Consider the following 14,372-nt stretch of genomic DNA (forward strand, 5'->3'; position numbering starts at 1 on the left):
TGTGGCACAGGCAGCTGGACCCGCCTCTGGGGAGCCCCTGAAAACAGCCTGTGTATGGCAGCTTGAAAACCTTTACCCCACACCACTGAGAAACAAACATACTATTCAGGACCTTAATTATCGCAGCATGCTGGAGTATATGTTTGCTATGTCTGTGAGAGAAGTCTTTCAGAATGACGAATACATTAGAACCGAGGGAGAATGCTTGGGAGGACATTAATTACAGCAGGAATGAGATAAACCACTTCCTGTCTTTCAGGAAAAGGATAAATTAACAAACACGTTTATGAAAGCAATTTTTAGTTGCTTGTCCATAGCGATTCTTTCTCTTATGCAGATGCAAGTCTTGCTCACAAAGTAGTATGTAGATACCTCTTAGTCTGGTCTCATAGCAGGTATGAAGACATTAATGCTATTTTCCAACTAATAGCGGGATAATAACATGTCAGAGACAGAAATTCATACTCATTTGTTCAGATCATGTCGACTTCCTTATATGAATTTTTCTGTCTTTGCAGGGTGGAGAACTGGGAAAAATACATGTATTTCACATTTGCTTTTATTAGATTTTCTTCAATGCTTTATAAAAATCATATTATTCAATTCCATTAATAAGAACTGTGGTGCTAAGTTAGACCAAAGGTTCTCCTCAGCTCCAGAACAAGATTCAAGCAGGAATTCTAAGAAAGTATTGAAGAACAGAGTACATAGGGAATGACTGCTCCCTTGATAAATCCTTCCAGCTTTTGACATGTGGCAATTTAAAAGTGCTGCCACATTTTTCAAAGAGAAAAGAGGGCAGCTCAGAAAATTTGAATTAAGTTTCTCCTTTTCTTACATTTAGAAACAGATTCTATTACATTTACCAAATCTAACAAATATGTATGTAGCATTTAAGAAAGAAGTAAAGTGTAAAGATAAACACCATGAAGGCTTTGACTTAAATTACTATCTGCTTAATCCTCTGTTTTGCTGCCTTTTAGTTGTATGCAATGGAACATCTGGTTGAAAAAGGGAAAGAAAATGCACTGTGATTACTGTTTTCCACTCACCTGAGCCCTGCTCCCAGAGTGATAAGGATACTGGCAGTGCCACCCATAAACATTGAAACTGTGTCATCTGAGGGAAGAAAATGAAGACATCTTCCAAAAATGGAAGTTATATAAGTAACTAAGGAGCATACATATTAAATGTAGAACCATAAGAAAGCTCACCAAAAAGATTTTAAGGTTTGGTCAAAAATGTGAAAGTTACAGTCTGAATGTTTTCAAATTCCATAACCAGAGGAGTCTCGTGAGACTGTAAGTAAAGCTATGGAGGATGGAAGCACAGAAGCAACATTCAACGTGACTGTGTCCACAGCTAAAAGAATTATTTGCCTTGCTGGATTTGGTGGGATGAGTGTGAGCAACTGTTCTAAAATAAATTGTCATCAGGAAACACTTCAACAGAAATTGATAAATTAGCAAGTAACTAATTGCTGGATCTGTGCAGTATTTCCACCAAGGGATTAAAATGCTCAGCTTCTCAAGTGCTAATGCCAGTACATTGGTTTTTTGCTGATCTGGATCCCAATGTCAGCAAAACAGAACATAGGAAATATACCAGTGATCTGCTGGTGCTTCAAGAAAGTCTTTCAAAGGTGGTCATAGGAACTACAAAACTGTCAGTGTCACTTCTGTGCCAGGAAAATTAGATGAACTGCTGTAAAAAGTAAAATCCGTAGACACACAGATAAAGCTGATGCTCTGTAGAAGCATCAAATGGATTCTGTTAAGGGAGGTTATGCCTCACAAATCTACTGGCATCCTTTAAAGACATCAAAAAGCACATTGATGTTATTTTCATGCTTGAATGTGGGATCAGTGTAACCTGAGATTGCAAGTCTAAGACTCTTGGGACCCTTACCCCCAAGGCAGTCTGGACTGAACTATTTCTTCTCTTCACCTGGATTCAAGCAGAGTAGGAATTCACATGATGTATATAACCTAACCATTTTTATAGTAATCTTCACTCCTATAGAAATAGCAAAGTAGAGAATAATGCACATAGCTCCCACAGTTTAAATCCCATGGGTAACAATATATAGTGTACTGAATTTTTAATAGCACATTATTCAGAGTATCACATAAATTGTTATTACTGATGTAATAAAACCTAAACCAACACAGCTGGAGAGACCAAGGTTGTAAATACACCATGTATTTTTTGTATTGTAGTAATATGGGCCAAATTATTTTAAAGTCTGCTGATTTTAGTTGAATTATACTAACTCTGAATGCATACCTCTAATTCAGGTCCCTGGTCAAATGCCTTTGCCTAATTTATATCTCAATTTTCTTACAGAAAATGCTGCACGGTACGTAAGAGGCATTCTCTGTTTTACAGACTGGTTCTCCTGCAGGGGAAGTCGAAGAAAAAATTCAGGTGAGGAGGATCTGAACACACTGTAATTTGGCATTCTAAGTTCTTTAGTACATAAACCCTCTATTTCTTTAGTTCTTGTATTTCCTGATCACCTCTCTGTCTCTGCTGGAATCCCTGGTGAAAAAGTGCTCAAGGTGAGAAATATTTGCAATGTACAGCTCAGGTTTAGCTAAGCCCACCTTGGAGGAGGGGCAGGGCACACAAGGGGACCCCTTGAGAATTTGTCCTTCCTTCTCTGTGATCTCAGTGTCCAGCTAAGACATTTCTGTCTGTATCACGAGTATGAGATCAAACCCTCACCACATAAGTATACTGCAAGCTTTTTGCTTATAATCTTTAAGGCCTGACATGTATATGTCTGCTGTTGCTGACACGGATTTCAGGGAGAACTAAACTGGACTTTTTCCAAAGCAGGACCCAGGATTTTGCTTTGTTCTTGACTGGCTGGGCACACCATTAGGCCTCAGTGCATAACTGATGTTACTACACACATACATCTTATGTATAGATGTATAGTAAATTTCAAAGCTTGTTGTATGTGCAACACAGGCCCTGCCTGCGAGTTTCTGAGCCAGTTTAATCTCTCAACAGCCGTGCTGGCACAGAGGGGCACAGATAACATTCCACTGCAGAGGGCCCTGACAGGGCTGTCAGTGCTGGCACCACATGGAAGTGTCAGGGCAATGCTGGACAGATGCTTACGTGCACAACCGTTATCAGCTGCACTGGCCTCTGCTGCCTTCTCAGCTCTAGGAGGAGCTTATCTCGTAGGTTATGGTATGAGAAAGACATCCAGAGAAAGACTGTTTCAATATAAGAAGAATTTCGCTTTTAAGGCATAGATCAATTTAGTACAGACAAGTGCTTTGTTTCAGCCAAACCCCTGCTCTTTTTTCCTGCACGTTCCCTTTTCTCAAATAGCTTTGCTATTAAAAACAAAAAGCATCTAGCTAAATATATAAATGCAACATGAAGAAAACCTCAAAGTATATCCAGTGGTCTTTGCAGGGAATCTAAATCCTGTGTTTTCTTAACCCGAATGGGATACATTATCAAAACCTCTCATCATTCTACAGGGCACAGGTTCCCTATAGCAGCCCTGAGACTTACTAAGGCTACTTGTAGGGTTGTGAAGAAGAGGAGATTTGAGCCTACCTAACTGATAAAAGGAATGTAACATGAAAGCCAAAGATAATGATAGATTTGACTCTACTGACACACAAAAGCAAAGTTGTGTGTTTGGCAAATAGATGGAGCTAACTAGGACAGTTGATTCATGGTTCTAAAACCTAATTTCCACTGGGAAAGTGACAGTGTTTCCTGTATCTGACTCACCAATCCACTTACTTTCACCTGTCTTCCACTCTACTTGGCCCTCCAAGGAAGCCATCCACCCACAATCTGACCCTCTGTTGGAGAAGAATATTCTGTAAGAGCTGCTGCTCCCAGTTCTTTGTCCCCTCTCTCCCACAACAAGAGCATTTGTTTGTTTTACCTCCATGTTCCACTCATCCCTCATCCTATAGTAAGCGAGTTGTCAGTCTGCCTGATTTTCATTCTTTTAATTCCCTTTCATTCAGAATTATCCTCACTTGATTGTTTAAATCATCCTCTGTCTTTCCAGATACAAGTTTTGCTTCTGGGATTCCTTTTATGTGTTAAATATTTAGAACATAGATGATACATTTATCTCAGGCCCCTCTGTAAGAATATTAGATTACCAGGCCCAATTCCTTTGAAACTCCACAACCAAGACCTTTTAATAAAAAAAGAAGGTGTTCTGAGGTTCATAGCTGACCCTTTATAGGGTGTACTCGGGAACAGACCCAGCAGCAATTTTTTGTTACTTCTGCATGGTATCTATGTTCATTAAGGTAATGAAGCTATTAATTGAATATGTAAGTTCAGGTAATTAAATATAAGACTTATTTCTTTAGTTTAAAGGGTAATAATAAAAAATTTAAACTTGCAAACTAGATCACACATTTAGTGATGATGAATGTGAGCTGGAAAGTGCAATATTCCAATATGAATTAGTTAATTGCATCCATTCATTAGGTGATATACATTAGCAGAAGGTCAATCCATTTGAGGCTAGATGTGTTTTACAAATAATAAATTTCAACAGGTAAATTGAAGAGAAATTCCAAACAGAAAGTTTTTTTATATATTTAAATTCAGAATAAAATCTCTACAGCCAAGAACATGTTCCCTACGAGTTCACAGTTACCAGCACGTGCTCTTTGCAGCACTGCCGAGGTCACTCCGGCCAGTGAGGGACAGGTGACATTTCAGCTGCTGGCTTAAGCTAAAATGCTAATTTTTGAAACTGACACAGTTATAAAGTGAGTCAAACATTGAGCTTTTTCAAGTATTTTCTGCTTTATCACTCTCGCTGAATTATTTGAAGCTTGCTTAAATCCTTAAATTTGCATTTCCCTTTTGGACTAAATTTACCATAAATTTACCAAAAAAATTACCAACAGCTGGTGAATTTACCAACTGTGTCCGGATCCCTGTTGCTCAAACAAATTATTCTGCCCTTTAGGCCTCTTCCTTTTGCAATTTTTGTAAAATTACCAACTGTTAATTTGCCAGCATTTAACCGTACTGCTGGGTATAAAATGGCGAATATCCCAGGTAAGAAAGCTGATCTGTTTGATTCATTTTACTAAAAATGATCCATTTGACTCATTTTTAGTAAAAAAGAAAAGTGGTAAATCGAATTTTCTTCATTAGGCATTTGTGAATATTCAGTAATAAAACAGTTGTTCTTGATACAGCATTTCTTCCTGGTGTTAAAGGTAATGTAGAAATAAGGAAAGGAAAAGTAGATTTTATTCTGTTTATTTATAACTTAAGATATATCCAGACTCAAACAATTATTAATAAGATTTATAATATTAAAACAATCGATTCACTGAGATACATTAAAAATTTTGAAATAGTATTTTAGAGGATCCTCCCAGTATTGTGGGTGTTGCTTCACAGATCATGTTGCTTCGGTGTACATCAATACCTTTTTACTTTCTGTGTATAACATAGCTTTGTCTGGAGCAAGCACTGCTCCCATCCTGCACACAGCTCAAGGGCCATAATTCTTAAAGAGATTTCAACCAGTGGGCCTTTTGCAATGGTCAGGCATAGAGACATTTAGAGAATTGATTCAATTAACCCAGAGGAAAAAAGTGCTATAATGTGTGATTTATGTTTGCAGATAAATTAAAATACAAGTATCTCCTGAAGAGCATTTGCTGCCCTCATGGTCAGTAATGAAAATAGCAGGCAATTAAAATAGAACACCTGAGGTTGAAGCTTTAATAAATATATATCAGAAAATGAAGTTCAGATTTCCTAAGTGGAAGTCTGAGCTGAAAAATAACTTAGGGGAAGTTTTTATTCGATCTCTACTTTTCTTCCAAAAGTAATTTATAAAGCACACAAGAAATAGGAAGAGACATTTACTGAAGCAGGAGGCAGAGGGTACAGAGGAGTGGGATCTCTCAATCAATACTGAATTTATATGAGGAACCAGGAATATCCTTGCTAAATGGTAGTGGAACAGCTGAGAGGAAAAGTTATATATAAAAGAACTTATGGGTCATATTGAAATAATTTTGGGGTAGATTTTGCAGTTGATCTTGAAAGGAATCATTGGAAGTGTCTGATAGAGTGATGTGACTCAGTTCCTTCCTGCGTGTGACAGTGTGTGTGTGTTCTGGAGCTCACTCAGGAGCATAAGAAATGTTCACAGATTAGAAGTAGCGAGAACAAAGAGCTCTTGCTTGGAGTGTTGTTGGAGTTGCTGGAGCCATTGCCCATTTCAGGGGTGTATCCATATGTGCTTTAGCACACCTAATCTGACATTTTGAGATACAAAGACTTTTATCATCTAGTTTTACGACTTCCTTTAGACAACAGGTACACAGTAGCACAGAGCAGAAAAATACCAGTGCTCTGACTGAGAAACCCAGGAGTGCCTTAATTACATCTGCATTGTCTTCAACCTGGCAGCTTTGTGTTTTGCACCCTGTCTGGCCACCACAGGTCCTGTTCCCATCACATGGTGTTTGTACAAGCCAGGTCTATTATCCTTCTCTATAAATAATACCAGCTGCTGGGGGTGGGTGGAGAAATTGAGGTTTCTAAATGTAACAAAGGTTTATCTTCAAATTACGTATTCAGATTGCTCCAAATATAAAAAACAAAACCCTCGAGGAATGAGTTTGATGTTGGCTGTATACTAGCCTAAATTCTAACACTGTAGCAAGAAACAGTCACTTGGTTGTTCTTCATGTTATTGACAACCATTTCATCACAAAGTGTGAAGGTTTTGTCACTGCAATCTGAAACAGAACGTATTTGTTTCCTGATTTGCTGTCTTAGTAAAAGTTTAGTTAAAACCCATTCATGTGAGAGAAAACAGCCAGTCTGACTTAATTGACAGTTGATTTCGTTTTGTAAATTTACCAAAAAAAACCCCAAAAAACAACAACAACAACAAAAAAACCACCCAAACACAAACCAGAAACTACAGCAGTGCAATAAGTGGTTTTCTGCTGTATGGAGGTGTTTGGGGACCACTAGACTGAACCCCGAGTATTGTTTCTGTTTATTTTCTTTTTTTGGATTCACTTTTTCTTTCACAAATTAATTAATTTCCTTCAGTATTCATAGTTTTCACTGAGTTACTATCCTAATGTCCTAGGCAGTTCCCTTTCACAGTAAATTATATATTAAATATTAAACATTCATGATTTGAAGCCATGACTCCATTTGCTGTCACGAAGTAGCCAGTCTGATGCTGAAGCCTGGAAGCAGCTCCCCAGGCTGGGTCCATCAGTGTCCCCAAAATGTCTAAGACTTCACTCATCACTCTGCTTGGCAGAGCTGCTCTAGTCCTTGGTGAGAGCCCACCTCGGCCTGGGCACCAAGGGCTGAGGCATCGGTGGTGGAGGAGGAACTCCAGTCAGCACCTTGCTGTCTGGAAGAGCAGCAGGACACATGTGCCATCGGGGAACCCTCCGAGAGTCGCTGTGCACCAGGAGCCCGTGGAATGGTGAGTGCAGTCCCATTCTCTATCTGGGAATGACAAGAAGACCTTGGTCTAAAGGTCTCCATGGGCTTTTGCAAACTGAATTGCTTTTAGATGTAAGAGGAATGTGGTTTGTACAGCAAGAAGTTGATGAAGGTCACTTAAGCAGCTCCAGATTATGTGGGTTTGAGCTGCATCTCCACACACACACACACACACACACACACACTGGAATCCCTTCTCATCAAAATCTCCTGAATTTTATTGATCTAATAATGAAACTGTCATGCAGTTTCCTCATTCCTGAAACTTGTTTAAATGCATTCGTTTTTCAAAGGAGCACATCCCCACTCTGATTTATTTTAAAATGGCTTTTAGAAGGTGTCATCCTTGTGATGAAGTGTTAGGTCTGTGTTGCCAGTGTGCCATTAAAAATTGAATTTCTGACGTTTAAATGTCTCACTCATCCCAAGTGTCACAGTTTGACAGCTCTGTATGTCACATTACAGCAGAATATTATGAATCCATTTCCTCTGTCAGGTCAAAAAAAAAAAAAAAAAAAAAAAGACTGAAAATGAGAGAATGCAAAATCTGCAGTCTTCATTAGTGAGACGGAAATTTACAGAAATATGCATGTTATCCCCGAAATTACTTAATTGGCACTGTGTACCTTGCGCTGCCTGTCTGTGCCCAATCTTTGTTCCATGCTCCTGTACAAACACTAAGAGAACGCTGGGACAGTCTTTTCCATTGTCTGTGAACTTGTCAAACATGGAGTGAGGAATATAAAGGGCATCAACAAACAAATACCGTAACAAAATCAAAACATGGCCAGATCCCATTGTTTATTCTTGACCGTGTCAATGAAAAGGCCATGTGGCGTATTTCTTGTTGCTTTGTTTTGCCAATTTTAGACAGCTGAAGCTTTGGTGTCCTTTCCTTGTTCATCTGTCTGGTACTTGGTAACTTCAAAACATGACTCTGATGGGGTTCAAATCATTGGGAGCGTTTGCACCACTAAGCAGAACCTCACTGATTTTGCGTAAAGTAATGAAAACGGCCTGGGCTTTCTATGTTTTCTGTCTAGAGAGTTTGACCAGGGAGAGTGTAGGGCTTTGACAGTAATTTTATGATGCCTGTCAGTCGTGGATCTGGCTCCGTTCGGCCGCTGCCTTCCCAGTGACCCGCTGTACGCCACGGCCCAGCTTCTTCTCTTGCACGCCGTGGCCTCCCGCGAAGAGGGCCCCCCCAGATAATGGCTGGCATCGGGTGGCCGTTGCTTGAATAAGTTGTTGAGCCCATTGAGACTGTTCCTTCCGCAGAGAACTTCGAGGAAAGCGCGGCCGCGGCGGGGCCTGCCCCGGCCGTGAGGCGCGGCTCCCGGCGCTCAGCGGCGGCGGGCGCGGCCGGCAGGGGGCAGCAGGCGGCCGGCGATGGCGCCGCGGCGGGGCAGGTGGGGCCCGCGCGGGGCCGCTCGGCGCCGGGGCCCGGCAGCGCCGCCGGAGGAGCGGAGGGGCGGCCCGGGGAGCGGCGGGCACGGCCGGCGGAGACGCTCGGGGAGCGCCCGGGGGCGGGAGCGGGGCAGGGCGGGCGCGCGGCCGCCAGGTGAGGCGCGGAGCCCCCGGCCGGCGGGGGCGGGCGGCCCGGGACAGCAGCGGGCGGCGGCGGCCGGACGGGGAGCGGGCAGGGACGCGCTGCCGCTCCGGCTGCGCCCCGTCCGTGCCCTCTCCGCTCCTCGGTTCGGGTCCCGCGAAGGGCCGCCCGCCCTGCCCCGTCAGCTCCGCGCCCGAGCGCAGCCGCCGGCCCGGGGCCGCGCTGCCGGGCAGCGCCGCTGGCGGAGCACCGTGCCCCGGTCACCGCGGCCCGACGGAGCTCCCCCAGTGCAGCCCGGTCTCTCCCCTTACGCCGCTGCCCCCTCCGCGACCAGGTCTCCCCAGCCTGTACGGGGCGCGGGCCGCCCGGGCTCCCCGCGGGATGCCCCGGGCGGGGCCGGAGCCGGGACCGGCCTCTCCCGGCCGCGGCGCCTCCCCGCCCGGGGAGCCGAGGGGGAGCACGACGGTCCCGGTGACCCCGCTCCCCGCGGCCGTTCCCCGGTGCCGCTCCTCGGGCGGCGAGCAGCGAGCCGCGCCCGGGAGCTCCGTGCTCCCTCGGGGTGCCGGGAATCCCCGGGCCGGGACGAGGCGCGGGGCCGGGGGGGCCGGGGAGGCTGCGCCGCAGTGAGCGGGGCTGTGCCGCTCTCGCCCTAGGTAGGATGGACCTGCCCCCCTGCCTCTGCCCCCATGTCCAATAAGAAGAGACCCGGCTTGACACCTGCCTATATACAGAGGAGGAGAGCAACATCTTCAGCGCTGGGCTTTGGAGGGGGGGGACCAACCCAAAACACAACACAGCATCAGGGCAGAGCGGGGGGTTCGGTGGTGTTATAAAACCCCCCCAAAGACTATGACTTCCAGTAAAATTGAGATGCCAGGGGAGGTGAAGGCAGATCCTGCAGCTCTGATGGCATCTCTGCATCTGCTGCCTTCTCCCACTCTCAACCTTGAAATCAAATACACCAAGGTAAGTTGTGTTCGTTTGTTCCGGCAGAGAAATTCATGGTTGTCTCTCCAAAGGAGGGATTTTACTTAAAATCAGTTTCATTCTGCCCTACCCAACCTGAGTGTAGAGATAAAAAAACCAAAAAACCCCAAAACTGCTAAAAGACTGCCTTGAATCTGTAGTAAAAGAAAAAGATTTTTAGCCCTGTAATCATCTGAAAAACCACAGGATAATAGAAAGCAAATTAGATCTGCTGGGACTGGCTTTGCCACTTGTCTTTAAATGTACTGTTTTCTACAGAGCTGCTGGGATTTATTTTCAGTGCAAAATCAGTAGTTCTCGGGTATGTCTTGGTTGCTTTTGATATACTTCAGAGGACATTACTATACATACCTGTGTATCTCAATCAGAAAATAAAAACGTTTTCTTTCTTGAATTACCCTGTGTGCCCAAGGGACTCTTTTACATTTCCTGGAGGACTCTTTAATACTACCAGGTTGTTAAGCACTGGAACAGGTCTCTACGAACTTCCGTGATTCTTGAATACACCCTTGAACAATATTGCGAGAGAGCATGTTTTTCCTACAGACCTTTAAGAGGGATTTTCATAAAGAGAGGGTTAGGAACAAACCCACTGGGTCAATGTAGAAAAATCTGCTGGGTTTCTGTGGTGTCTTATGAGACTAGATTGGTTTTGTTGATTAAAATGGGCTTTAAGAACAGTCGTTTGTTTGTAAATGCATTTTACATTTTATAATTCGTTTATGTATTCTTAATCTTTGCATCTTCAGTATCTTTAAAGAATGTTTTAATTTCTGTTGGAGAGGTTTCAGATCTATTGTATAAACAGATTACAATGTCTCAGACTTTGTTTCTAATTACTAAGTAACTTAATAGGAAAATAAGCACATCAGCACTGGAAAAAGGTGATAACATTTTTATCTACTGGAAATACAACTTCAGGAGCTTTAATGCTGATAGGAGACTGATTTTGGCCGATGTAGTGTAATTTTTTTCCTCCGTATCATCACTTTAAAAGCTTTTCATCTTTTCTCTTTTTTTTAGTGGGTGCCAAAACTAATTTGTCTTCTAATTTGTTACAGCAATTCCTTGTTCTAGAAGAATGTTTCAGAGGATAGTCAACTATTTTAAATTTCATTACATTTTAATGCAAACTGCAGCATGCAAATCTAAAAGTGCTCATAATTTCCTTTTAAATAGTTAAATACGTGAGGAACGCAGTTATTGGATGCTGTGTAGTGCTACACCTCGGGAGCAATCATACTGTGCAAAGAGTATTTGGCATGAATTTTGTTCATTGCTGGTTTCAGTGTGAACTGTGCTTCAGGAGGCTTTGGTGGGAAATACTTGTGAGTAGTATCACAGCCAGTTTGCATCATAAATGTACTTGCATTTCTCTGTTCTAAAACTGGAGAATTGTTTCTTAAAATCTTTGAAAAACACAGCAGTCAGCAGCAATCATAGCTTTCTTTCTGTGAGAATGTACAGTGACCTTTAATAAATCAGTACGTAATGCCATCCTCTCAGATCTACAATGTTACATATTTTATACTAATGGAACAATTAAAAGAAAGTTATTTCATTTCAGTATTAAGCCAAAAACAACGGCAACATGTTTCTTCTAAGCTTGGGTTTGAGATATCAGGTAACTCCTGGTTGCTTTTGAGAAAATTTTGGTTTAGGACAGGTATCAAATGTTTCACTTGGCATATCCTCTGTCTCTGTTTTTCTGTCTGTCTCGCTCTTTCCTCCTTTTTTTCTTTCTCTGCAGGAAATTCAAGTGATTTATAGATAATTGGAGTCTTCAGCTTGGAGTTTTGTCTTGGGCAGGACTTTTATCCAGGATCCACTTTCCCACCTATTACAAAGAAAAACAATCAAAAATGAAATAATGGATTGTAACTTGATTCTTTCTTTTGGGGGAGTGGTCATTTCATGTCCTAGATGACAAACAACTTCCATAAACAATAAATAACATTAGACTAAAGCACTTTGGGAAGGAAAAAAAGAAAACAACAACCCCAGACCTTGTAAAATCAGACATCTGTAAGCATTCCTAGCAGTCTCTCCCCTGCTTGTTAGCTGAGAATTTTAAATACACAACCAGGACACGGAATTCTTGAACTCTTTATTACAGGTGTCTATGAATGTAAAACCATTAACCATTTGGGAGTTAATTCTTTTTGAAAAACAGAAGTCTCTGTGAACATTTAAACTTTGTGAAAAAAATTTAAATTTATCTTGCCAATTAAATTCTATTTCTGTAATTCTAAAGTTGGTAAACAGATTGGCTCTTTAGGGTATAACATGTTAAAATTCCAGGATTCTCAAAGTGAGGTTTGTTAAAGATTTGTAATATGTACCAGGAAAAAGAAAATAATTCATTAATCTTTTAATAACTGCATTACCCTTGGGGTTGCTATGAAAGCTCCTTCCAGCTACACAGATGAAACAAATATCACCTGTGTAATTCTCATTTATTTGATTATTTAGCAGAATTATTGAAACTTGTGAAATATTACTCTGGGAAGTTTATTGAAATAAGCAGAAAACGGGATGTGAAGTCCTTTCGATCCGTACACCTGACAGAGCACCCAGAGGCAATGTAGGTTTGACTAGGTCAGAAAAAATACGATTTAGCGATGAAATTTACCCAATGCCATGGTTTATGTAAGATGTGCAGAAGTACCTATTGGGACTTCAGTATTGGAAGTCAGCCTATGTTTCTTTAAAAAAAACCAGTCATTAGAAATACTTTTCCCAGGTTTTTAATACCTTGGCACGGTCTGTGACAAATAAAGTGTTGTTGATGTGTGTAATAAGAACTGGTGAGCAGGATGCGAACCAGACGTGCAGGTGAGTGCTCAAGCACACAGGGTTAAGTTTTCTGTGGCTGGCAAGTACTAGAACTGCTACATTCAGGATTATCTCTCTTTTCAGTGTGATGACTCCTTAATTCTTTACTTTTTAACATTACCATTTGGGAAGGGATTGCATCTGCAGAATAGGGCATCTTGGAGTTTCGCATGGAATTGGGTTGTTTCACAGCGCTGTGGCACAGCAAGCCCTCCTCAGGCTTGTCAGGAGCGTGCTGGCAGTGCTGTGCTCCATATGTAAGGGGGCACGTAGGTAGGAAGGGGATCCAGCCCTCCCCCTGGAAATAAGTCACGCTTCAGCAGAAGTCAACTTTGTGTCAGAAACTCTCCCAGAACGGGCTGTTCCAGAAATATCAGATGTGTGAGAGAAGCAGTAGCATGATGTCTGCTAAGGACATGTCATTAACATGTTTGGTACAGGGAGCACAGCTCGGAGAACCTGACAGCTTCTGAGGGTGGTCAGAGGGTTCACATTGTTACACTGATGCCTCTCTCTTTTAAGCTTCTGTGCAACTGCATTGTCCCTCCTGAGACTGTCTCCCAAGTATCTGACGGTAGATATGGAGTCAGCCCAGTGGACTGAGCCCTTTGCAGCATTCCCCTCCTGCTGTCTCCGTTTGAGGAGCTAAAGGTGTTTCTTCAGGATGTGCCTGTCCTTCCTTTGTTATGGCATAATCACATCTGCTTGACAAAATATTTTCTTTGTGGTTTTAATAAGTCATGTTGGCTCTTTTAAGGACAGCCTGGTATAGAATGAGGACTCCGTGGCTCTGTCCTGTCACAGCTCTGTCACTGTGTCAGGTAGCTGAGTTGAATAAACGTTCTCAGTTTGCATCATGTTGAGCACACTAATCCAGATGGATGTTTTAAGTTTTGTTTCTTGCTTGCCAACTGATTTAAGTCTGAGCAAGAGCTGAACAACTTTAGCATAAGGAAAAGCTGAAGAATTGTGGTTTTGAGAGCTTTTTAAAAAGAGGTGCCCTAAAGGGATGAAGTTACAGCACTCTGGCAGTGAGGAAGTACATGAAATGTTTCTCTGTTAACAGCCTATGATTTAAGTGACAACCATGTCTTCTTTGTCCTGTGTAAGAGGGTTTGCCTCTACCCTGACACCACAGGCTTAAATCTGTCCAGTTTCTACACACGGGCCAGGTAAAGTACCCAGCACTGCAACAGAAAGCTATATACAGGAGTTTGTATGAAGTGTAGGCAAACTGCTTCTGGGTAGACAGAAGCTAACAAACACATCTCAAACTGTCATATGATAAGCATCTGGGTTTGAAGTATTTTATTGCTAGGTTTCAGTATATTCATTCCCATTGTGCTTCCTTGGCATTACCTTTTCTGTTAAAATTTCCAGCACATGTTTTCCAGATAAAAATCTAGACTGACATTATGATAGGAGGCAGGAAATCTATTTCATGTAGATTAATATACAGAATCTTTGTTATTTTTTTAACAGAAGACAAACTTTG

General features: G+C 42.2%; 1 protein-coding gene across 2 annotated transcripts in view; it reads left to right on the forward strand.

The window, feature by feature from the left end:
• The window catches only part of ALDH1A2 (aldehyde dehydrogenase 1 family member A2), a 98,978-nt gene that overhangs the window by 36,602 nt on the left and 48,004 nt on the right, over positions 1-14,372 (forward strand). For both annotated transcript variants that reach the window (XM_066195902.1, XM_066195901.1), the window contains 3 exons: positions 2,347-2,427; positions 7,316-7,486; positions 9,709-10,021. In XM_066195902.1, coding sequence (XP_066051999.1) covers positions 9,905-10,021 — 117 coding nt within the window. In that variant the 5' untranslated portion in view covers positions 2,347-2,427; positions 7,316-7,486; positions 9,709-9,904. The remainder of the gene's footprint in view (positions 1-2,346; positions 2,428-7,315; positions 7,487-9,708; positions 10,022-14,372) is intronic.

This window comes from Chamaea fasciata, unplaced genomic scaffold (genome assembly GCF_029207755.1).
Source record: "Chamaea fasciata isolate MVZ Bird 193981 ecotype frontalis unplaced genomic scaffold, bChaFas1.0.hap1 SCAF_14, whole genome shotgun sequence".
NCBI lineage: Eukaryota > Metazoa > Chordata > Aves > Passeriformes > Sylviidae > Chamaea > Chamaea fasciata.